Raw genomic sequence first — 26,600 nt, 5'->3', positions numbered from 1 at the left:
TAGAAGTGGGAGGGCAGCAGCTGGAGAAGGTTATCGGGGTGTATTTCCTTTAATGCATCAGGATTTATTGTGAATGTGACCTCTCGGCTGGCAAAGAGATCTGTAGCAATTTCAGCAGCACCAATACTTCTTTCTGACTTTTCTTTTTCCCCTTGCAGCGCTGGTGATGGTCCTGAATAGCATGAGTGTCAGCTGGAGTGCCCGCATTCAGATCTTCCTTACCTTTTGCAAGCTTGTAGCAATTTTGATAATTATAGTCCCTGGAGTTATCCAGCTAATTAAAGGTATGAAATGAAAAGTAAATGCTTTAAAAGTGCTTTTATCTTTACCGTCCCCAGTCTTTCCCCACCTGCCTTCACCAAATAATGCTTATAGCAGCAAAATCTCGTAATTAGTCTGTGCTTGTTTAAATGAAGCTCTTTACTGTCATGTAATTGATTAGAAGTGGAACTACACTGGGATGAACTGGTATTTCCTCCAGCATGCCAATGAGTCTATTCACATCAGCCTCTGTGTGGGCTTACAGGATTTCTCTTCTCTGCAATTTGCCTTCAGCTTGGACTTTGTGAAAGCGACAGGGTGGGTTTTAATGACAGATGGGCATCCCCCCCCCCCCCAGAGCACATGACTACTACAGGTAGAATATATCTCCTTTAACTGGGCTAGTGCCTAGTCCTGTTTGATACTGAGTGTGTGGTTATGGAGTGGTTCAGAATTTGGAAATATATGAGTGAAACAGTTCTACCACTTTGATGTAAATTGTGAAGTTCAAGGTGCTGTACTGGCAAGAGAAGCTGTAGTTAGCTATTGGCTTCATGGCAGTCTTTCTGCCTGATAGTACTGGATGCTCATGCTGCATGCATGCTTCACTTCTTCCAAGTGAAAAACTAAAGCATACAGCTAAAAGTAATAGTCTGTGGCTAACCCAACCGTAGGAAAGGAAAACAGAAATGTTTGGAGAGCCAGAATTACTCTACAGACTTTATCAATGTTGCTGTGTAAGCAAGGAGTGTGAAAACACAGCTGTGTTCTCCCCAGCACAGACATGGCTTTGCAGGCCCTTTCCTTGGCTCTCTGGAAGTCGTTTGGGTAAAGCCATGCTGGCAGAGCAGCTCTCTTCGCTGACATGCTTAGCTACCTGAAGAGGCTTTTCCATTACAGCCCTAAGATGGTGACTAGCCCCAGCCCCCTCTCTTTACAGTAATGCCAGGCAGTAACTACCCAATGCACAAGAAGCTTCTCAGTGCTTAGGGTCAGAATGGGGAGCACTTTGTAATGAATTGATGGCAGATTTTATATAACAAAAATGGTCACAGCTGTTGGCTCTGTCCCTGGGGATGCTCTTTTGTGGTGCTGCACAAAACCTCCCTTCCAAGTCAACAGTGTGGTGTCAGGCTCTGTGGTGAGCTCAGTTTCTCAGGGACAGGCAGCTCTCTGTGGTTAGCAATAGACTCTGAAATACAAAATTTTCCTGTGTAACCCTCTGCTGATTCACTATTCCTGTTTTCATGTGTTTCACTTCCCTTCTGGCAGTTGCAGTGCCTCTTCCATCATCTCCCTTCATGTGCAAAATTTCTATCTGTTCCTATCCATCCCATTTTTCCCAGTCCTATGGAGCAGACTGCAGTTTGGATGAGTTTTGCTGCCCTTAAGTAGTTCAGATAGTGTCCCCGCTTCCCCACTGGGACCTTCCTCTGGGCACAGCTTTTCCCTTACCTAAAAATTCTCTGCTTCAGTGGGAATTCTGACTGAAGGCTGAGTAAAAAGCAAGTAAAGGGTAGAGGATTTGACCCATTGCTAACTTAAACCTGAATTAATTCTGCTTCTTCCTGTTCCTTTTCTGTGGAGGATCTTTGCTTCTGAGGAAATTTGGGATATTGTAGGCATGTCTTACAAGCACCTTGTAAGTGAATAAGAGCATAACACAACCCTTGCATGTTTGCATGTATAGATATATAATTCTTAATTAGTATAATATTAATACAGAACTGACTATAATGTGGTAGGGAATTACTGAATTTTTCAGTGGTAGAAATGTGTTAAGATGTTTGGTTTGTTTACTTTGAGAAATGTTGCTTGTGAGTGAAGTGCTATCAGCGTCTCTTCTGATTAAAATGTTACACAAGTGAAATTTTCCACAGCAAAAACAACAGGGCTCATTCTGTGCTTTCATGTTGATGTAAGTCACTGCTGGAGATGACAGTGCAGCAGGTGTCATCAGGCTCAGAATGCTTTGAAAAAAACCTAATAGGTCAAATTCTGCCATTTCATGACTAAGGACACCACAAAACCTTTTACAGTTGCTGGCAAACTCCAGCTGCAAGGATTGGGTCAGGAATTAAGGTCATGGGCAGACCTTGATGTCAGTGAACTGCTGGGTGATTAAATGTTCCATGGTGTGATATATTTATTTGTTTTAAAGTAGTAGGTGACCAAAGAGCTTATTTTTCAGTATTGTTTTTGTTGATGTTGCAGGAGAAACACAGCACTTTAAAAATGCCTTTGCAGGGAATGATGCCAGTGTTATGGGATTACCACTTGCTTTCTATTCAGGAATGTATGCCTATTCGGGCTGGTAAGTTGTTGAAATCTGGTAGTATTTGTCCTGAAAACTGACACTAATCTGCTCTAACAAGGACATTTATTTATATGACAAAATAAGTAGCATGTTCTACATCTTTTGCCAAACTATGTGATGTAGTAAGGGTATATCTCACCCCTGTTCCATATGCTCAGTGGTTATTCTGCAAGCTGCTCTACAAAGAACAGGTTTCTCTTCTACATTGTACAGTTGGTAAACATGCACTGAACACTAAAGAAATAATCAGTTTTTAATTCTAGAAAGAAAGGCAACAAGAAAGGAATGTTCTTTAATTTTCATTAGGTATTTTGATAAAAGGATTAGAAGAATAACAAAGCTTTTATTATTGTTGAACAAGTCAGTAATTACATGAAAAATCTATGAACTGTTACAAAGTTGTGGATCTCCATCGCACTGTTGCAGACCTCAGCCTTTTATTTGCAAAAGCAGTATTTGAAGAAGAAGTGAACCATGATAACATCAGTATAGATCACAAATAAGGTTAAAAACTAGATTCTTAAGCCCCTTGCTCCAAGAGAAATGGACCTCACTTAACTGGTTTCCATAGAAGTCAAGTGCTATTGTCTGTGAGCAAAGGTACGAGAATCTGGCCTTCAAGTATCCTGCTCAGAAAGTTCTCTCAAGTTCTCCCCCCTGCCCCCACCAAAGTACAAACGAAAGCTGGTTTGAAAGGTCCTGCCACTCTTCAAATCTGCCTTACAATGTATTCCTGCTTAGTGAGGGCTCCACGCTGCACAGTGCCAGTGCACTTTTGCAGCAGCAGTGGGGGTGTGTGTGGAAAAGAGACTACAATGCACAGAGTGGGCTTATTTTAAGATAGCTTTGTCTGCAGGTCTCCTCTTTCCTTTCCATAGCCTCACAGGCAGACAAGTTCTTTACTTCACACAAAAGACGAGGGCTGAGAGATAAGGGTTTTATTTATTAAATTCAGAGGGACAATGGGCTGAGCATTTGAGTTCTCTGCTGATCTGTAACTCCCCAGTTGCAGAAGTGTTATAAACATGCGCATTGAAGTACTGAACAGAACTTTTATATTAGATGGGGGACAGGGAGGAGGGGGAACCCAAGAGAGTCCAAAGCCTTTATCTGTGATAGATACAGAAGAAAAGAGCCTGACGTTTTGAAGCCTGAAAGAAATTGAACTTATTATGCAAACAGTCTCTTCCTTCTTTCCTCACTCTAATATAACTGTCTCTGTCTGTCATCTCCATACATGTGATGGTTTCTCACTTCTGATGTATTACCCTAACTCTGTGTTTTTGTATGAAGGCAATTTTAAAAGCTCTTTAACATTATTCATCACCAAGACTGAGGTTTTTTCCTGTGAAATGCTACATCAAAAATACTGATATTCTGTTGCTTCTTTCCCATTTCTTTCCTTTTTCCACTGAGCATTACAAACCCCTAAAATAAAAATAATCTCTATTCTTCCTTTAGACCTTCTGACTTTTATTTCAAGGTCCTTATTTGTAATTTATAAAAGAAATCAGCAGGAAAAGACCTAATTTGGCTAGTGTTTCTTCCCAGCTGCCTATTTGTCTTTGTCACCACCTCAAATTGATTGCCTCAGAGCATAGAAGAGCAGACTATTAAGTGGAGTGTCAATACCCTTGCACTATCACTTTCATAGGGCTAAATCAATCCAATAAGCTGAATGTGAAGGAGTGTTGCAAGTGTTGGTGCTGTGTCCCAGGACTCAGGCAGAATTTTATGCATAGCCTATGAGACTATTAACTTTTAATACCAGAGCTTTAAAAACCAAAACAAAGGTAGTGTTGCCTGTATGTGTGGGTTCATCCTGCGAAGAGCAAGTGCAGACTACTGGGTTATATTAAAATACTGGAGAAAAAAGGACAAATATTGAAAAGAATGCAAGGAATTATGGTTTTGCATCAATAAAAGGACTGAGGCAGGGCTGCCAAGTTACTTCTGTCTAGAAGCACAACTAAGACCAGCAAGCAGCAGCTGAATGTCAGAAGCCATCTCTCTTTTAAACTACCCCAACCTATTCTTCTGTGCTCTCTGCACAAGTAAGTTAATAGACAAGTATTGAGGTTGTGGTATAAGGTGGCAAATCTGGTTTTACAGAACTTCATGCTCGGTCACAAAATCACATTTTTAAGAACTATGAGCCAACTCATTCTGCTAAGCCAAATCTGGTTTGAGGCTTGTGATGGAGAAAAGTTCCCGGACTTTCTGCCCCTCAAGTACCCTTTGTTTATTCACTGTAGCACTGTTGGGTCCAATACTGTTTGGCTTCCTGCATCTGTCCTAGACGTAGAAAGCCAGCTCAAGCTCTGCATTTCCTGCACTGTTTAATTAGCCAGGGTGGGACTTTGTGCCCATATCTGAGCCAGGCACATCTCTGTGATCCAGCAATGCTCAGACCTCACGCTAATAAATGCAGAACAGAGGGTTTGATGACCTTGAGGCTTATGGTTGCTTTGTATGCAGGGCTGTGCCCAGTGAGCAGCTCCTATGAATTCCCACTGTAGCTGTCTCTGGCATGCTGCTGGAATACAACCGGAGTGCAACCTGTATGGGAGGTTGTGCAAGAGCATGCAAGATCGACAGCCTGGATTTGTGATTGTATATGTCACACTAGTATCAAAATCCTGGGTTTAGGAAGGGTTTTTTGAGGCTTCCTTTATTTGCATTGTTAAAAAGTCCTTGCTGAGTACCCTGATGAGAATTTTGCCAGAATAATCTGAAATTGTAAAAGGCTACAGCCACAAATGGAATATGGGGCTTTAGTGTTTGTGTGCACTTTTGTGTAAAGAATTAGGGTAAACCATAATTTGTCTAATATGCCAGGGAAAACATTAATTTTAATTCCTTACTAACATTCCATATCTTTTGTCTTTTTTTTCCTGCTTTTCTGTCTTTTCTGAGAATTCACTTCCTGAGTATGGGGATGACAGAAGGTTAAATCTCACACTCTCCTTAATCCAAACATGGGGCTGCAAAGTCTACAAAACTTAACAGCACCTTGACTACAAGCATCTTCTTGATTATTTGGGAAAGAACGAGAGAATAAAAATCTACTGAGATCTTACAATACATTTTATAACTCTCTTTTAGGTTTTACCTCAATTTTGTTACTGAAGAAGTGGAGAACCCTGAAAAGTATGTACCTAATGTTTTTTCCTGGCTTTTGAAAAATTGGTTGTAATATTTAAAATGCTATAAAAGCAGTGATCTTCAGAAATTCTGCATTCTGGTCAAGTTGCTTGCTTTCCCACAGATCTGGTATCTATTTGAATTGCATCTGCTTGAAGATTTGCTATTTTTGGCCTGTTGTGACCTTGTTATGTATTCTGCTTTTATGTGCACAGAAAGCAGAAAACTAAGCAGATCTCCAGGGCTCCAATTCTCCCCCTCAGGACACAAGTAACTACCAGTGGCTCCTTTCAGTGGAAGTTACTGGTATCCTGTCAGGGAAATCTTGCTCAAGAAACTTATCTGCTGCAATATTTGGTAGTTTTGCTGTGTTTAAATATTAATCAAATACTTATTTCTACTTGTTTGTGATGTCTCAGAGTTGCAGGATCTTGAATACACATAGCACAGCATCTGATCCAATTAAGGCAAACAGGGAATATTGGTGGGAGTGTGTTTCAATCCAAAGATGAATACTCTCACAGTGCCTGTCTGTAAAATAAGGGAAGAAAAGCTGCCCTGTTATAGAGTTTGATTTGGCAGATCTATTTTGGTAGATATGTTTTGGTACATGCGGCTAGTAATAAAACAATACTAAACTTCTAAAAATTAAAGAAAATATGCCTTGTAAAATCAAATAATGTTATTTGATGGAATTAAAAATTAATTTGTTTAAAAAGTAATGGGTAGATATAATTTTCTTAGGTTTTTTAACATAAGATACCTACCTGAGTACCAAATAATTTACTGTTTAAAAAGACCCGCGGCACTGTACCCTCTGAAAATATAAAGCTGTATATCTCAGACATGTAGAGAAATGAAAAAAAAAACCCACAACAAAAACCAACAAACTAAAGAGTCATAGATGGGGAGCATGCAGGAGGTTTTTAGTGGGTATCTTCAAAGTCTGAACCAAGCTTGAAGCTGCTCAGTATTTTTTCACAGACCTGAAAATACTTACAAAGAAACTGATGATAAAACATGAGGATGACAGGACTGGCAGATTTCCATCATTTCAGTGCCTTTGAAAGGTCTCGGGTGTCAACTGGCTTTTCAATCAGGATATGTACACTGAGTGATGTGTGACTGGAAGCTGAAACCAGACACATGCAAGTAAAAAATACAGCATTAGTATTTAACAAAGTGCCTGACTAATCATTAGCATAGCTACCTATGTATGATTGGGTTTTTCATCGGCAGTCTTCAATTCAGAGAGAAACCTTTTCAGAAGCCATGCTTTGGTAAAGCACAAGTTATTTGGCTTGGTGGAGAGCAGCTGGCTAATGCTTCCCAGGCCTGGGACACACAGGAACTCAGGCTAGGTGAACTAGTAACAAATCTGGGTTTAGCTACCAAGGATCTGTGTGCTTTATGAAGTCGGGGAGGCAGACATTTAGAAAAAAAAACAACAAAAAACAGACATTTTTCTTTTTTCTTTCTGGTGAAAACTGTATGGCAGACTTACTTGAAAAGAAAGGTTAGGTCTTAGTGATGTGATCAAAAGCATTTGCTAGAAGTAATAGAATCTGTAAAATTATCATGAGTTTACCATTAATACTGTGTGATGTTTTTAAACATGCGCATGCCTACCACTGTTTGGGACTTTTCTTGCTGATACGCCCCTGCAGTCCTCTCAACTGCATGGTGATTAACTGAAATTCCTGGTAATTTTCATTGCAGGTATTTTAGTTTCTGTTTATAACTTCTTCTTGTGGTTTGAGTCATAGGAGTGTGTATTTTTGAACATGTTGCCCTCTGCTGCGTAGGACAGAAAGGCATAGTTCCTTTTTTTCTCTTAAAGCAAGCACCTTTTGAAGCATGTTGTATCACAGCTAAGAAAAATGGTGTGCATTAGATTTCAGGGTTTTCTTCACTGCAGCTGGGATGTGAGGGAGGGAGGCACTCTCTTTGTTTCCCCCCATCCTGGGAGAGCTTCTCTGTTCTCCAGGTTACTCTTGGGGAGCTGCTGAAGTTAATTGTGCTAGAGGGGATGGATGCAGGACCAGGGTGCAAGCCACATAACCTTGTTTGGTGTATTCCAGGATGGCTGTGGGAAAAACAGCTCAGTGGCATGTGCAATGTTGTCACAAAGCTCTCAAAGTTTTCCTTTCTTCTTCTTATGGTTGCTCTTTTAGAGAACGAGAAGCGAGGCTGCCCAGGGATGCCAGGGATCACAGTTTCTGTGTGCAAGTACAAGTACACAGTAGAAGAGATTGGGACTTTAAACCTTGTTAATAAGGGGCAGTTGATAGCATGGCAGGTGAATTGCTGTTAGCTGCGCTGATGAAGACCTCTGCACTGCCTCAAAATGGGGATTCTGGATTCCATTAACCTAAAACAAACAATTAAACATAATAGTTGGAATATTTTTTTATTTAGTTGCCACCTGTGGATGGCTCTGTCGGAAAGACGTCTTGCTGAACAGAGCCTGCTACCCTGCCATTCCTAAAGATACAGAACAAGAGAATAGTGTGACCTAATCCCAGGGGTGATTGTCTCAGCTCAGTCGAACTCAGTGCAGACATTAAATGAGCCACTGATTGTGCTGCCATTGTAGGCATTTGTTAATATTATATTTCTTTTTTACCTAAAATGTTGCCTTCCCTTTCATTCTTGTTGTATGCCTTCTGTTAAAGGTTGCATGTTGTGCTGCCGAGGTACTAGGTAGCTGTTTTTAAAAGGGAAGAGGTCAGTATAGGCCCAAACCGCTTAAGAGTCTGTAACAGCTCCAATTTGCAAGGTTTGTCAATGTTTAGGGATGCAAAATATTTACAGTGACAGAGGTGAGCACGGTGATGTCTTCTTCACTGTGCACACCAAGGTAAATATTTGTCTGAGAATCAGTCACAGTTGTGTATTTCCAGGTGGCTTTTAAGGTAATGGACAGCTGGTGCTGAGATGGATGATGGGCACTGTCGCAGGAAAGTGTGCTGAAGGAGTTGAAGGCAGGATAGCACAGCTACAGCAGAGGGAGTGCAGAAATGACCTGGCAGAGAAAGGAGCTGGAGCATAGCTGCCAAGGGCCCACATTTGTGGAGATCTGGCTTTAAGCTCCTTTTTATCTAGTGAGACCTAGACTCCCTCTTTGCTCTTGTGGTATTGTGGAGGGTGAGAGAGAGATACGGGTCAGGGCCCTAGAATACATCCTGAAATGTCTGGGAGTGTGGAAACATCAATTTTTAGACATTAAAGTTTTCTAGCTAGGGACTGCTTTGTTTGCTGCACTGTTCACAGCACCAGGAAAGCTTGCTGGAGTAGAGCAAGTGCCATTGGGAATGTAGGGAGAGGCAGGGAAAGGGGGGATGCTCATGGCCTTGCTCAGCTGAAAGCCACCTTTGTGCTCCCTTGGAAAGGTTGTTTCTACAGGCAGAAGGGGCTCCTGAAGGCTGTGGGAGTCTGTATTGGTGCAGAAGTCTGCTCAGGTGCAATAAATTGTGGATTTAGGACTATAGGATAGGTCTATATAGAATAGGATAAATAATGTGGGCCTGAGGCACTGAGATACCCAGAAGATGAAATTCTAGACAGAGAGAGAGAGAGAGAGAGCTGGCACAGAGGCAGTGGAAAGGAGCCAAATGGAGAGGAAGAAATGTTTAAATTATAGAATGGAGAATGGAAAAAGGAAACAAAAAAATCCAGAAGTGAATGCCATTACTTTTTGGACAGATTTTTGGAAGTAGTGCTGAATTCTCATTTTGGATATGTCACAGTCCTTTGTTTTGTATAAGAAAAAGGACATTATTATAGACTCAGTTATCATAAGATGTAGAAGTAACTGGTTATGTCTCATGCTAAGCCCCCTTTTGATGTCTCATTTTTTAAGCTTGGACTCATTTCTTTATTCCTCTTTGTTAAAGTGCTTCCCTCATACAGCATTAGTAGGACCTGAAGCAACATGAAGTTGATGTTTGTTTTACAAGGAGCTGTGGTTGCAGGGTTCAGCTGCTTTAATCTACAGTTTTTTAAAAAAAGAGCCTGAAATAATTTTACTATCAATAATATGTGGAACAACACTGAAATGTAATAATAATTTTCTTTTACTTTTGAAAATTATGCTTTGTGTGTGTGTGCTGAGTCCATAGCAATTGCTGTTTGAAATGAAATATCTGAATAATCCTTGAAGCAGAGCTTCACTAAAATAACCTCATGCAGCCACGTCATGTGCAGCTTTGATCTTTTTTATTTTCTTACATTATATGGATCAGCCCTACTCAAACTGGGGTCGTGTTGTATTGTCTAAATAATAAGTGAACGAAGGAAAAGCCAGGTCTCTGAGAGAGAATTTGTCGCCTGAAAATTGACAGGAGCCGTGTTGCCTGGAGCAGTAAATTTAGAGGACTGGAAATCAAGCATGTTGAACTTTCAAATTCATTTCTTATACATAGTCTTTGAACTCATCTGTATTCCTGAGCATTCACTCTGTACTCTCAAGAAACAGACCGAGGTTTTTCAATCAACACCCCAAAAGCAGCTTGAGCCCAAAATCCTTCCTCCCTTCCTGAGCAGGGCAAAGTCCAGGATCAGTGCTCTAGTTTGTCAGGAATTTTGACAGCCTCCAGATGAGAATGTAACACAGGAGTGTTTTTACATTACAACAATGTCTGCAGAGCCTTGTCAAAATCAGGGCCAGATTATGCCACTTGCTGGCCAAAGAGAATCCTGCTTAAAAAAAAATTGTTCTGTGTCCTCAGTACTAGCAGATGAGTCCAAATGCTGCACACTATAAAAATCAGGCTCTTATTGGAAGAAAAAGAAAATGTTATTTAAGGGAAGGCATACTAAGACTTGAAGACTTCAGGGAAGTCTGTGATCAAATGTGTAACTGAAGGTATTGATTCACAGTTTTCCTTTAACTCAAAGTAATATTATTTTTTTTGGCAGTGAAAGTTTTTGTTAGTGTTGTTTGTTGAACTTTTGAGATATTTTCAGTCATTTAAGTCATTAGGATATTTTTAGTCATTTAAGGATGTGGATTCTGAAAATACTTAACAGCAAAAAGTTAGTTTCTTTTCCAGTTGTAGTTAAGTATAGCTGCTATTTGGCATAATCCTTTTTTTTTTTTCTTTCTTTTTTTTTTTTTTCCCCCCCCTCCCTCCCTTATTAGGCCATTTCATTTGCAAATATTCTGTTTCTGTTTGTAAAATAACTTTGATCCAGCCCAGGCAATCTATCATTGTTTAAAAAGTTACACAGTGCAAAGAACATATTATTGAGATGTATAGTGTTTATAAGCCTGGTCTCAGATTGATAAATCATGTCTTGTGCTGTTGAAAAGCCAAGAAATGAATTGCTTTGCTCTGACCTTGGGGTCTGAGATTAGTCAGTTTGTCTATTAGATTTTTCCAGTGTTCTTCTCACTTCATTTATTCCTTCTTTTCTAAGGAACCAAGAAACAGTAGATGTATAGCAAGTCACCAAGGCTTGATGTCATGAGGCTTTTTGTAAAATCAGGATATCAAAATGTTTTATATATTCTGTTTTTCTATTGGATTTAAATAATGTGAGTGTCATGTCTGATTAATCTAATATGTACCACCCATTTGTATTAATTAATGTTTAAAGTCACACTTCACATGTATGAGGACCGAGGGAGAGAAATGTGATATTAGAGGTTTTTTCAGGTTGTCTGAGCATGACAGAGATGCAGATGGATGGGCAGGGAATGGCATCTAAGACACTAAAACTCTCACAGCACTCTAGCTGTTGGTAGCCATCTGATTTTTGGGACTTCACATTTAGGATGCACCCCCCTTCCAAAATCAATCAGAGATTGAATTGTGGTATTGCTCACTACTGACTTAGACCCTGAGTAGTTATTTTTAGTAATCACAACAATGAAAAATATTTTTAATGTTGAGGCCTTTGCCATCTCTGCCTCTCTGCTTTGTTCATTTCTGTTAATTCAATTACAAGCTCTAGTCTGAAGAGGAATATGAATATTGATATTGATTATTTTAGACATCAAAAAATTAATAGTCAGAAGTTTATCTCCCTGCAGCTATGCTGTCTATCATTTCAAACGCACCTCATCACTGCTTTTTATTTAAGAAAGACAGATGGTGTAGTTGGAGCACTGAACTGGGACTCAGAAGATATAGCTCATGCACAAACTTGCTGTGAAAACGGAGGGTGGGTTGCTCCATCACTTCTCTTCCTGTTTCCTTTCTTTCTCTCCTCCCCTTCTTTCCTCTTGCCACTTTATGGAGTAGAAGGTATAACCTCTTGACTTCATTTTTGGAGTATCAATGTCCTTCCAAGGTTGAGGGTAAGATGCAGGCAAAGGGGAACCAAGTTTATTTGGATTTAAAAATACAAGTGCCTCCTCCTTGAACTGAAGTCTTTAGAATGTTTATTAAAGCCTGGGTCTGGGTTCTGTAGGTCCTAGTCCTGCAAAGGTTCACAAGGTATCAGTGGAACAAGGAAGTCTAGATTGTATCCCCATGAGGATACAAACTGATTTTTAAATAAACTTTGGTCAAGCCTTTCTCACAAATTAGCTGGCCATAAATACTTAAAATTTAAGTCTGACACTGGCTGCATTTATCCTGCGTAGACATAAGCAGAATAGCTTTGCTACCTGGGATTTGAAATCTTTGTTGCATTATTCTGTACCACACTCATGAATGATACATTTGACTCCAATTAATTTTCTTCATGTCAGGCTACACCACCAAATATTCAGTGCAGAAATTATAGGATTACATTGTAATATTTTATCTGAAGGTGATCAAAAGAGAAAAATGCTAATCTGTCAAATATCTTTCAAAGCCCATTTGCTCATGTGAATTCATCAGATTACTTTAAAGGGAAAGTAAGGTCACTTAAGTGAGCATTTGCATTTTTTCTTCAACACATTATTTGTGTTTTGGATTATTTTTATATTCAAATACTTATTCTCCATCATAGAATGAGGACCTTCCCCCAGCTATTTTTATATGCCACTTCAACAGAAATCTTATTCTTTCTAAATTTTTACTGTACCTAACACTACCTAAATTCTCTGTTCACTGCTAAGCATCTCAGAAGATGAGGTGTCCAAACACTAGTAAATCCAACATCACTTTGAACAGTTTAATTGTGCCCTGTGTGAGGGATGAAATGATAGCTTCACAATCACGTCTTCAGAACTATAAAATCCTTTAATGGGGAGCTGAGTCTGCCAAATAAAGACAACACATTAATTTGCTAGATCAAATATACTTACACAAAACCAAACGTGGGTTTTACTTAATTGTAAAGTTTATTTAAAATCATTTAATTGAGAATGTAATTCAGTAGTATTTGTGTCTATGTCTTCTTCTCAAACATGCTTACTAGCTCACAGGGGAGCTTGCTCACCAGTATGAAACTGTTCTTGGTAAAATCAACTTTACTTTTGCTCTCTCACTAAGCTTATTAATTACTTATTTCTTGCATGCCTTCACATTGTCAACTCCAGAACCTGAAAGAGGCCTATAAGAAGGCTGGGAAAGACCTGTTCACTAGGGCATGTAACCAGAGGACAAGGGGTAATGGTTTCAAGCTAGAGAAGTGTAGATTTAGGTTGGACATTAGGAAAAAGTTCTTTAATATGAGGGTGCTGGATCACTGGAACAGGCTGCCTAGAGAGGTGGTGGGGGCCCCATCCCTAGAGACATTCAAGGTCAGGCTTGATGGGGCTCTGAGCAATCTGTTCTAGTGTGAGATGTTCCTGCTTATTGTAGGGGGATTGGACTAGATGACATTTAGAGATCCCTTCCAGCCCAAGACATTCTATGATTCTGTGATTCATTATCAGTTTTTTATTAATGACTGATAATTTATTTCTGAAACTCTGTATTTCAGTCTTGGATGTATGTTTTTGATGGGTTCGCTTTTCTGAAATCTCAGCATAGGCACTAATTTTTGACTATTTATTTATTTATTTAAGGATGCTGTTGCTTCTCTTGCTGCAAGCTGGAAATTCTCTTATGAATGGGATCCAAATGTTCTGAGTTACTTTGCTAGTATTTATAACATATTTTCACTAAAACTCCCGTTCGGAAACTTTAATTGTCCTCTAGTTTGGTACACAGGGGTTTCCCAAACTGTGTCCCTTGAAGACCATGTGTACAAAATCAGTCTGAGAATTGCCTAACAAAACATTATGTAGGAGGCAACACAGGCATTAGCTGTGACATGATATCCTTCATAAATACAACTTGCTGGTAGGAAGGAATAATTATTACTTATTTTTGCTCCTGATCTCAGCTAATTTTTGGTGATGTTTGAGGCAGCTTGGATTCAAAACCAATTACAAAGCTGGAGGGGGAGAAGTATTGGCCATCTCTGATCTCACCTTAAACAGATTTTTCTGCAATGCTTCCTAATTCCCAATGGAGATACCAGTAAATCAATAAGGAATTATAGTATTTTATTAAAAGCCACTCAGCTTCCTTCAGGACATACGGCTTTCACTGCTGCACTGTCTTGCACATCAGTGAGTGGTACTTTTAGAGTCAAAAGTAGAAGGATCTTGGAGGAAAAGTCCATGCAGGAGCAGGAGACGCTGTGGTAGGTTCAGCTGAGTTCTGGCTCCAACTTCTCCTTGTCTCCCTTTTCCATCTTTCCACCCCACCCTCTGTGAGACATGCTGTAAATGCCCTAACACTGACAATCTGTTGGTACTGCCAGGCCTGCTCAGTGCAATTAAGTGAGCCACATATGAGACATGTAAATGTTTCAAAGGCTGCAACTTGATTGTGAGCCATACTTGGGGCCCGTCTGTGGTAGAATTATGTGAGAGTCATTGAATCCACAAAATATTTCCACACAGCTGGAGTGATGAAGGGAAACTGATTTTCACCACGTTAGCAGCTTGACTTGAAGCAGGGGCAAGTGTCAAGACAGGATTGAAGTTGGTAACACAAATAAAAATCCAAATAGTTGGGTTTTTTAGTCATTTGTTTTTAAAAATTTAAGTACATTGAATTAGATTTTTGGATTTGATAATGCGCGTCACCCCAATCTCTTGCAGCACAGACTTTTCTTTGGCCCTGCTTTTTTTGAGAATTCCAGCACACTCGTTACCATGTATAACGTTTCATAATGAACTGAGGATACAGACTCAGCCCTTCACTTCTAATTTCCCCATTCAAGGCTGTTGAACAAAAATTTCTCCTACCACATCTGGGTGTCCCTTGCCCTGTGGGTGCTGTGGGAAGGAAGCAGAGAGCACAGCTGGAGACATATGGTGCGCTGTGCAGTTTGAGTCTGGAGTGATCCAGCTGTAGGCAGAAAGACACACTGACCACCTGAATCCCCCGCACTTTGTGTCTGATAAATGCTTTGAATTCACCAGAGCAATATATGCAGAAAACAGAGGGGCTGGGAAGATTCCTCACCACATTAATTAACTTATCATCTGGAACAGGGATCACAGGGAGCCCAGGCTTCAGCAGCGGGGATAACAAAAAGGCTTCAGATTTCCGTGGACACTCCCCTTCCTTACCAGTCGCAGGCAGCTGCTGTGTGTCTGTACTGCTTCCAAGAGGTTGCACGTTTTCTTTACACATTTACTTAGGGACTGACCTAATACATACTGTCACAATCTATAATCTTCAGGAGTGTGTACGTGACACACATTCAATGCATGTTATTATTTCTTTGTCCTTCTCCCTTGTGCAGTTTATATTTCATTCCCATGTTTTTTGGTGCTTGTATCAGTGCTGAGTGTTGTGGTGCAGTTTCACACCTTGGGAGAGAGAATGATCTGTGGGTGCAGTATCTTTGTCACTGGCAGCTGCTTTCTAAACACCAATTTAGCATTTGAATTGGTTCAGCTGATTTCCAGTCTTTCTAGCTTCTACTTCTACTTTGTTATCTATTTTAGTGTAAAAAAAATAAAATAAAAAATTATGTTGTTTCTATTTTCTGTTCTGATGTTCTGTTTAGAAATTGACTGTGGTGAAGAGCTACCTGTGACAGTTTAAACTGATATGCGAGTCAATGTGTGTAAATTAGAAAAGAGAATGATGTAATCTGTAGTGTCTTTAAAGGTTTCAAAGAAGTACTGTGATCATTAATTAAGACAATAAGGATGTCTCATAAAATTACAGTTGAGGAGACTAATAATTCACTATTGAATGAAGAAAAGCAAGGTCACTTGTGTAATTACCTGTTCTAACACTGGTATTCCTTGTATAAAAATGCTCCTACTCACACAAAAGTTGAGCTACTGGCAGTGGAAGTATTCAGGACTAAGATATATAGTTTTCATGCATAAATGTTTGTAGCATGATTTATTATTTCATACAGTCAAAGTTAACTTATAGCACATGCCCTGCATGGGTGTTTAAAGAAGAGTGAAAAATGTAAGAACAAAAATGAATGCTATCAGTGCAAGGTGAGATCAGTATTGCTGTGCTGGGTTTTAGCTGTGGATATGTGTATTAAAATTAACAGTACTATTAACTGTTCTTTTTCTCCTAATTGATGTAGGATCTGACTCCAGTTCCGTTTATGTCTCAAGCATGTAATACTCAAGAATATAATAAAGATACCACAATATCTTTATGACATTCTTTATCTTGTAATAAAGGTGCCAGCACAATAATCAGGATGGTAGCCAGCTACCTGAAAAATCAAAGATATTCACCAGACATAGCTGGAGGATGGAAGGAAAAAGTGGGGAAAGATAAATTGCAAAGGCAGAGACCATAATACCACCCTGATAGCATATCAGGACATGGAGTTAGCAGTGGTTCTGTTCCTCTGGGTACTGCTAGGAGGGAGGAGGGCAAGGGTGGGTGGGTAAGCAGGCTGCCTGTGTGATGGTCTCCCTGCTGAGGCAGTGTCTGCACTGAGGCAATGCTTCAGAAGCTGGGGCTTTGATATGTTTGTTTCTGTTTATGTAGACTCTGTGGTTTCAGATAAAAGGCCCAACTTGAAATGAAAATGACAGATTGAAATCTCTCTGAATTCTAGAAACCCTCAAAACATTTTGGAGATGACTTGTAGTTCTGAAAATGCATCCCTGGGGCAGGGTCCTGCTGAAGGAGAGAGGTCTGCTGGAGGGGAGAGGTTCCTGCAGGGGTGACACAGACAAGCATGTGTGTGGGCTGCCATGGTGCATCGTCTTATTTTCCCTGATCCAAGAGTACTGGAGAAACGAGGTCTGGGCTTATCTCTTCTGCAGGGCATGAGGATATTCCAACATTTTTACTTTTACAAGTGGCTGCCTTTGTCAATACAATGCTGATGGTGTAAGGTGTTGTGACTGGGCACAGGTGAAGTTATTGCCTGGAGCATCCACTAAAGAGGCAAACATCTACACAGAAGTGGACACTGAAGAGACAAACTCTCAACCAGGTTTCTCATCCTCTTCCAAGGCTGTGGCATCTCTTTTGAGGAAACGAAGTTCAGGGAACCCAACTGGAGCTTCCTGCCCTCCCTTCTCCTCCCCAGCAGGTTTGTGGCAGCTGGCTGGCTGCTGCTGAGAGTTTTGCAGCACCTCTGGCTCTGATTTTCATGGAGCTTTGGTGACTCTGAGGCATAACGTTGTGATAAAGACTTAGATTACATATTAAGAAGATATTATTTCCTCCTCTCCAAAGCCCGCCCCAGGCTCCGTTTGCTTCTTGCTGATGTCACAGGCTGCTGAGTGCAAGGTGTGCTTGCCTTTTTTTTTTTTCTTTTCTTCCCCTTTTCTTGTTTGTATAGGTGAATCATTGTTACTATGAATCAGCCCTGCTAAGGAAGTAAAACAAACGTTTATTTACGGTCTCCCCAGGTATCTGGCAAAATCCTAATCCTTTTACCAGCAGGCTAATGTAAAGGAACAACAAAACAATGTAGCCTTCGAAGTTTCCACTGCCCTGCCTTGTATTTTCACCGCCTGAAATACGTGCGAGACTATTTGAACACCTATTTTTCTTGCACACAGAGACACAGCAGTTCCTGTACAGAGGATGACAGTACCCACTTTATGGGAACTCCGAGCTGCTCAGCAGAATATTCATTGCAGGAATAAAATTCTCTTACAAGACTGATGTACTGCTAAAGGTCCAGAGCTGTAAAACACACTGTATTTTACTGGAGAGCTCATGGGTCTCTCAGGGCTAAGCTTGCTCTTCTCTTGGCTGCAGTGAAGGTCCCAGGCTCTCATTAGACATTTTCATTCCTTTTCTGTGGCTCATAAACAGGTGGTCTGACTGAAGTTACTGGAAAAGAGATGAGACAGCAATACATTTATGGTAGGTAGAAGAGTGAGTAAAGTCACCAGATCAGTTATAACCAGATGTGGTAAAAATAAAAATTGTCCAAACAGGGATCAACTAAAGCTTTGTCTATAGGCTGACAACATCAGCTGTGGCACTGAGTCCTTCCTGCCAAACACCCTGCCAAATCAACAAATGTTTTGTCTGTGTAAGAATGAGTGGATTGAGAGGCAGTTTTTCATTTAAGGATGATGTATGGCCTCTCTGTATGCTAATGCCATGCCTGAAACCCCTGATTGCTGATACACTCTATCAGACTGTGCTTTGGGCTAACAGTTGGCTAAGGTGATAAAGTGTGTGTCCAGGTGATGTGGTTCAGAGCCTGCATTTGATACACAGCACAGTCACTGCTGCTCCCCCTTGGCCTCCACACTAATCACCTTGGCCCCCATGGGGCTTTCGTGCTCTTTGTGAAAGAAAGCAAGTGTGGTTTACACAACTTTTTGGTGTTGATGCAACCTTTTGGTGTTGATGCTGCTCTGCAGTGCAGGCCAACCTTTCCCAGGTTTCCCCTTCTCACAGGAGCCTGGTTTCCTCTGATGCTGGTGCCTCTATTTCCTTATTTACCAACAGCATTAGCTGTGGGGGAGGTGATTCTGAGAACTAACCTTCATGTTTCAGTCTGAGATTTAAATCTGGGTCTCGAACAGCACTCAAGTCTTACCATAAAACCCAGCAGAAGCCAGTGCATTCCTTATGAAATGGTCTAAGTGTAGATAAGTCTTTGCTCATGAGTACTACCAGTGTAGGTTATGTCTTGCATATAGAAAAAGGAGGGTCTTGGGTCTTGCATGCTATTAACAGTAACTTTTTACTAGGGCACCATCTAAAATTTCTCTAGGCTGATGCTGGCAGCTGACTGACAGAGAAAGTGAGATAGCTTTTTTTTTTTGTTTTCCTGGAGTAAAATAGAAAATGGGAGAATAAAATACAAATAAAGGAATGGACCACTAAAATTAAAAGGGTAGCATGTTCTTTATTGTACTCATGTGCCTCAGACTGACATTTTATAGCTGCACAAACAGTTACAGGTGCTACATCATCAAGATCACTTATTCTTTAGAACAGCATGGTCAAAATATCATCAATACATTCCACTTGGTTCAGCTCACAGGACAATTTATTCAACTTTTACACCGTCTTTTTGGATGAGACAGTCAATTGGGTTGTCTTACTTGATTATTCAGCTTTAGTAAGTAGTGAATTTGCTGATTTACATTTAAGGTATGTAATAGTGGTATCAAAACAAGATAATTTGGCTTTGTGCATCTTTCCTGTAGATGAGCATATCCCTTTCTGTGTGATCACAGAATTCTCATCAGCGAAGGCTGCAGGTTCTTCTTACCCAGCGACTGCTCAGCTTCCTATTCCCCTGCACATCCCCTTCCCTACATGGTAGCTGCTTTGTGTGTGTGTTTATGGGTGTACTGATGTTCTGGAAGTGGGTCACTTACAGTGTAGCTTGTACTTTGATATTTGACTGTGAGTATGTTGGAATTTTAAATTCTTTAAATGTTGACTAACAACGCGTAAGGGTTTTCAATCATTTAAATTGCAGTACAGCCTATGTCCATGAACTGTAAACTAAAAGGATTTATATAAGGTTCTAATGGCTCCAGAGGAGCTACGAAGTGAATAATCTGCATTTTATAAGTTGCACTGCTGTGGTCTATTATGTCAATCCTCATTCACTAGTAACACTTGTTGTTGAGCAAGTACTGTTATTTGCATCTTCACCTTGTCATTATATTTTGTTCATTGAAGAAAAAAAAAAAAAAGGACTATATAATAACAGTATTTAATTATTTGAAGTATGATGGAATGAAATGTCCCTTAGAAGAGTAATTTTGGTATCATAATCTGAAAATAAGCAGAAATGGAGAGACCTCCTCCATAGATCATGAAAAATAGTTAAATAGGAGCACTCTAGTATGACAACAGGTTTAACTTCTGTGTGGGGTTATTTTAGAGAAAAAAGGAATTAGATTCATCCTACGGTGAAGAAATGACAGTCATTTCTATTTTTTCATATTTGGCTGTTAAAGGAAAAAACCCACAGCTGCTAAGTGAAACCAGATAAAAGTAAAGATTTTTACATAAAAATTATGAAATTCCTTCTCCTTGAGCAAAACGTCATTAGATGAGGAGCTCCTTGTGGGTCTAAGGACAAAATGTTTTTATTAATATGAAAAATGAACAGAATCACTTTAAGATTCTTGCTCGGTGCTTGTGAAGGCCATGAAGAGAGTCTTTTTCTCAGTTGCAGCCTATCCCAGACACAAGTAGGTTCCCACTGTGGGCCACCTGGACATGGTGTGGACCATCTTCACAATCAGAATGCTGTCCTAGAGGAATGTTATGCCCTGGGGTGTAATGAATTACATATTTTCTCTCCTCCTATGAAAATAATTTCCCCTACAGTGGCCTGAATCCTGCCATTTGCTCTGTGCTTATTTTGGTTACTGCAACAAGTCTTGCATGCACGTTTGCTAAACTAACACATAAATTTGTCCTGTTCCACAGAGCTGATGTTTTCTCTAGGCTTACTTTCAGGTGCAGATGTTAGGCTGGTACTGGACAGTGTGTTATGGAATAGAGGATGTGTGGCTTTTTCATGGCCCCAGTACCTGGTTTTGGACAGGTTAATTTTGAGTCAGAATGAGATACAGAGCAGTAAGTTCTGTATAAACCATCATTTTCACTTTGATGTTAAGATTCTAGCATGGAAGAGTAGCAGATAATTGACAGAGGCTTCACTGAACAGTGTGCAATTGCAAGAATGAGTCAGATTTAAAATCCTAAGTCTCAGTGCCCATGCTGTCCAAGATAATTGAAAAATATTTAGAATTCTGGCTATTTCATGTCACTGTGCAAACTGTAAGGAACTTGATTTGCAGAAAGGTTTCAGTACTGAATCTCTAAGGATTATGTTTAAGATGTCTCAGCTTGGACACAGAAAAAGGGAAATTCAGCCTTACCAGTGATTTTGGAAACTTTGTGTATTTCTCTTCATGGCATCACTTCATCACTTATTTTAAAAAAAAATCCTATACCCATGATTATAGTTCAAGTATTATGAAGTTTTAGCAAGAGAGGATTTCAACTTGCTGGTATTACTCAAGGTAATAATAGAAAAAGCTGATATTCCCATTTGAACTCCAGTCAAGTGCCTCCAGTTACTGCATGCTGCAAAGGCATCTTTCAGCTCACTCTTGGAGTTTTCTAGATTTTATTTCTGTGCCAGAATGTAGTAATTTCTTACAGATTAATTTCAAAATACTCTATGAGCTGCTCTACATTTGAAGCCATTCTGCTAGGCTGTCCTTAAGAGAAGTCTCATTTCCTTTCTTTTGGCAGAGAAAACCATTTATCTGCCAAAGAGCCCCCATCATGGCGGATCGGTATTGTTAAGATATCTTTTAATTTAATTTAAACCCTTTAATATCTTCTAAAATGCTAATGTTTCAAGGTACCTACAGTTTCCATTTTTCTCATTTTGAATTCTTTCAGAAGAAGCATCTTACTTGATAACTGATATTTCAGTTTCCATGGTGCTCCTTATTAAAAGTAGCTGCTCTTTTCATCACCGAATAGTGTGAGTTTCATTCATGCCAAAATATCAATGGTAACATACAACAGCAAATTGTTCCTTTATGACCCTTGGCATTGTGGAAACTCTCCTGCTCCAAATTAAATGTCAAGGAATTTAACAAGTATGAAAAATCTGGCTCCTTTTATGCACACACAGCAATACAGGCCCTTTCTTTCATCCCTCTTTGCACCTAAGCGTTTGTCTTCTCTCGTTACCACAAGGAGTCATTAACATGCTACCACTGATCCTTCCTAAGAAGTTCAGCTGCAGTGCCGAGCAGACATCATTCCCTCCTGTACCCTCTGCTGGAGCTGAGTGAGGTGTTTTGTATTCAGGCTGCCTGTTCCCAGGCTCTGAACCTGAGCGGCTCATTTTGGGAATAATAGCAGCCTCATCCGCCTGCTCCCTCATGTTACTCAAAGTGTCACTTTGCCATTTGCTGTGCCATAAATCAGATACATACAACCTCGCTGTAGACAATGGAAATACAGATCAAGTCAGGGCTCTGCTTCTACCCCAGCTCTGCTGCCAGCACAGGGTAGCAGGGCTGCCTGCAGCAGTATGGGAAAGGTCCCTGCAGCAGTATGGAAGGGCTGCTGTGACAGGCAGCGTGGTTTTTAGTGGGATTCCTTCTGTAACCACTGTAACGGTTAGTGATTATACTCGATGATCTGAAAGGTCTATTCCAACCAGAATGATTCTGTGATCTCTTTCCCTGGCCATGATGTTTATGGTTAGGTGGTATTTGCTGGCTGCTGGCTTAAGTTTCCCAGCTCTGAGGGTGGATCCATTCATTTCCACGTTCCCATTCCCTTGTTCCCTTGTTTATACTGCTAAATGTTCCCCCAGCTACTGCCAGCGGTCTGCCGACTGCTGCCTTTGTGCTTCATGGGAAAGTGGCCGTGCAGGGCAGCAGCTCTGCCTGCTTGTAAGTCTGCAGAGAACTTCAGGAGACTGTTTTTCTTACAAAAAGTGACTCTGCCTGGGAAAAACAGACCCTGTTCATAAATCAGGCCATCAGGGAATTAATAATTTCAATTTTCCAGGAGGACCTCCTGTAATAAGTAAGACTAGTTTTAATACAGTATTACATCACATCCTTCTTTTTACATTTAACTCTGGTAGTGAAGTATGTGTCTGTGTGATGCTGTTCAGAGGAAGTCAGACCTGCAATCCCGTGGCAGATAAGGCAGCTTGGAGGAAGTGCTTTGAATCACACCTTTGCCCCCCTCCTCTTCATTTCCATACATCAGCTTGGTGTAGGCAGGTATTTTGCTTTTACAACCCCGTATCAGGTTTGTGGTTATAGCTTCCTTGCCTCCAAGCAAGCACTGTGATTTACTATTGCTTCTCTGCAAGCACTTCCAGCAACTAGGCCTCGAAAGAAGATAAAATGCTGGAGCTTGTGAAAGAGCAGAGGTGCTCCCTTCATCTCCCAGCTGAGCAAGGTAATAAAAGTAAAATCTGAGGTTTCGTCTTTGGTGGAAAAGGTCACAAACTTTCTAGACTACATGAAAGTTTCCCACAAATAAAATAAAGAGACCATGTCAAAATGCTGGTGTTAGGTAAAAGCCTGGAAGTAATTAATCAAACCTGGCAGTCATAATATATTTCTGTTTGAATCCTCTGAATTTAGACTATGCTGCTTTTTGAAAGGCAAGCTTTTGTGAAAGAAACTGCCAGTCACTGTTTTAATTACAGGTCCAACCTAAACCACACCTTAATTGCGATGCCCTTGATAAATGAGCATCTTCATCCAAGCAACTTCACTGTCATTTTAGGTTCTAAAATGTGAAGTGCAGATCCCTTGCTAGAGATCCTGCCCAGCTGCTGGCCACATTTCCAGGCACCTGACTTTCCTCCAGTTAAGTCTCCCAGCATCCCTGAGGACAAGAATGCCTGAGTTTCCAGGGCAAGCTCTCTGCAGGGATGGCTAGGCCTCAGCGTGTTACGATAGGAAAGAAAAGCCAGCTTAGATCTTTGGGACATTTAGGTCCTCAGGAGATGTGTGATTTGGGATCAAGTTACAGTGCAGAAAAGAAGCCAGGTCTGTTTATTCATACGTCTTTTGGAAACACTCATAAACTTTGTTCAATAAGTTTGCAAATGAGGTCATGTGAAGATGTTGGATACTGGCACTTGGTGGACATACGAAAATAGTTTATCAAAGAGTTGACTGAGAAGTCGCAAGGGATGAGTTATGTCTTATGTTTTAAGTCCATGTATTTTTTTAAAGAGATATTTTTAAAATTAAGCTTCCATTTTACTTGCATTTCATATAATTTCAGCACTGTGTATACTGCCTTTTGTGCTCACTTTCTAACTCCTAACAGTGCTCATGACTCTGTCGTACAAGAAATATTCATGGCTTAGCAGACACAATGTGATTAATATTTAGTGTTGTAACCTCCAAAGTCCTTTGTGGATTTAGCCGTCACCTTTAATACCTGCTGTCTGGGCTTAGTTTTCTTTTGGAATGCCAGGAATGCTCTCTGCTCTGTGCAAAAAGGTTCAGGATTCTGCATGAAGGTGAGAGGTCTCTCTAAGCGGTAGTCTAAATTTCAGAGGAATCCACTCCGCTCCTCAAAGAAAGGTGTTTCATAGAGAGCATTGCCTTGAGAAGTTAGAGTTTGGGCCATGACATAAATTAATATGGCACTTTGGTGAGATTTGGCTTGAGTGGGTACATGGTGAGACTGCAGACAGGTTCAAGTATCTATTAAAATAAAGCAAACGGCCTTGCAAGCATCGCAATTACCCTTAAGTCTTTCCAGGGCTGTTGGCAGATCTACTTCTGCTCAGGACTTCAACTGGGAGGGTTTGCCTATAAGGATATGGTAATGGAGAACATTGTTACCTGGGCAATTGGTACCTTTCTAAGTCTTAATTTTTAGTCAAGAGAATGTTTATGCTAATTCACTTTTTAGGAAAGCCTGCTGGAAAGGGTATTGAAAATATCTGAGAAATTAATAAAATTTACTGCCCTTCCCAGCACACTTGTAACTCAGTTTGTCCCTTTAAAATCAGTTGGTCATAGAAGACCCCTTTTATGAACTGTAACCAGTTAAAATCCAAACTAGTGAAGTTGAACACCAGGAAGAAAGAAGGTAATTAGGCACAGCAGAATCTCTTTTCTTCTCTTACTGGGTGAAAGAAAGCAAGAATGTTTTTAAATGCAGATGGTGGCCCAATTCTTCACTCTCTTACGTCAGCATCATGCTGCTGTATTTCTGCAGATGTCAGAGATGCAGAACCAGTGCACCAAAATGGAGAAGGAAATCCTTTAATCCTTGCTCCAGCAGTGGCATTCATGGAGCATGTGGTGGTGTAAATGAGAGTACAGCTTAATAACTGATCTTTCCTTTTTCCATTTCCATCCCCCCCCTCGAAAATCACAATCAAAAGAAGATGAAGAGAAGTCAGATAATTTCATAATGTCTTGTCAGGAAACTTGCTGAGGATATCCTCAGTAACGCTGTCCCTGTCTCCAGTAAAGATGTTAAACAGCACTGGTCCCAGTACTGACCCCTGAGGGGTTGTCACTTGTCTATCACTTGTCTCCACCGGGACACTGACCCATTAAAATAATAATAGCTTACTGAGACCTGTATTAGCATTTACAAATATGTGGATTTGAGAGATGCTGTGATCATTCCCACCCCTTTTTCCTCTCTGTTCCTAGCTTTGATTTTGTCCTAGGAGGTCGCCTCCTTTTAAGTTTTGCATCTCCCTTTTCTCCTAATGGATGGGTAGGATTGTAATTTTTTTTCACATGTTGACCTGGTGAGAACCATTTTATTCATTCAGTGTAATGAGCTGTCTCGTAGGCTGCTTTTCACATGAAAAAGATGTATCAGAAATAAGTAAGTTTGTATCAGAGCATGCTGATTTGCTCTACAAGGTTTGAGTTCGCCACAGTTTACATAATGACTACCTGGGAATGGTAAGAGATATAGGTCAGGCTCTGGAATATGGTACTTACTAAGACAAGTCTGGGCTTGCACGGAAGTCCTGGGAAAATTTACCAGGGCTCCTTTGCTGCTCCCTGCATTGTATTTGGTTATTTTTTCCAGTGTCACGTTATTTCAATGAATTTGCACTTGTGACTACTTCTGAAGGAAGTGCCCTATGGGTGGTGCAATGGATGATTAGATTGTTTTTTAAGAGTGCCCAAATTTGGAAACAGTTCATTTGGGAAGTCGCTTAACAGATTGCAAATGGTGAGTAAATTATTGTACAAGGGGACTTTTGAAAAGGATCTTGAAACTCCTGTGGTCATAAATTTTCACCTATTTTAGTAAATATAGTATATACAGGCTTATGCTCACAAAAAACAAGCAAATCATTGCCAGGAAACCATTATTAGGAATTTTCTTCTCTCTCTCTTTATTTTATTTTTTTATTTAAATGTGACATAAAGTATCTTTCACAATTTCTATAGCACAGGAAATACATGGTTTACCTCACCTGTCTGTGTTCTGCATTTGTAAAGCCTGGGTTTGAAATGGAAATGATTTTGGTACAGCCTCTAAACCTCTACATGTGGTGACAATGTGCTTCGTTCTTATGAACTCAGCTGACTCAGTGGGGCATGTTTGACTGTGTGCCTGTCTTTGATAGAAAGAATAGCCTGCAGTGGTCACAGCTCTTAGCACTCACTGTTTGTTCTTATAAAAGTTGTCATTAAGCTGGAATATGAGCTGTAGACTACTGGGAATGTTCCTCGGCTGATTTATTGATATTATTGTTCTTATCCCCAGGTTCTTACTCTGGCTTCCTTTTTCTTTTCTCTATTTTTTATTTTTATTTTTACCCCCTCTCTTTCTAAGTCTGTTTTGTGATTTTTCTCTCAAAATATTAGTAGGAGGTAGTGCAGTACCAGAACAGATTATCAGAAGATCTATGATTCTTCAAGACAGAAGGTCAAATCCAAAACCCAGTGGATATCCTGATTAACTGAACTCTGTGTCCTTCCTCCAGCACCTTTTATAGGCTTTAGAAGGAAGAAATT

At 40.2% G+C, this 26,600-nt stretch overlaps 1 protein-coding gene across 2 annotated transcripts in view; it reads left to right on the top strand.

Moving 5' to 3' along the window:
* SLC7A11 (solute carrier family 7 member 11) overlaps window positions 1–26,600 on the top strand; it is a 63,056-nt gene that overhangs the window by 18,456 nt on the left and 18,000 nt on the right. For both annotated transcript variants that reach the window (XM_051619573.1, XM_051619572.1), the window contains 3 exons: window positions 159–284; window positions 2,476–2,575; window positions 5,684–5,728. In XM_051619573.1, coding sequence (XP_051475533.1) covers window positions 159–284; window positions 2,476–2,575; window positions 5,684–5,728 — 271 coding nt within the window. The remainder of the gene's footprint in view (window positions 1–158; window positions 285–2,475; window positions 2,576–5,683; window positions 5,729–26,600) is intronic.

Source organism: Apus apus, chromosome 4 (genome assembly GCF_020740795.1).
Source record: "Apus apus isolate bApuApu2 chromosome 4, bApuApu2.pri.cur, whole genome shotgun sequence".
Classification (NCBI taxonomy): Eukaryota; Metazoa; Chordata; class Aves; order Apodiformes; family Apodidae; genus Apus; species Apus apus.
Note: the sequence above shows the minus strand (reverse complement) of the source record. Positions and strands in the feature narration are given on the sequence as shown.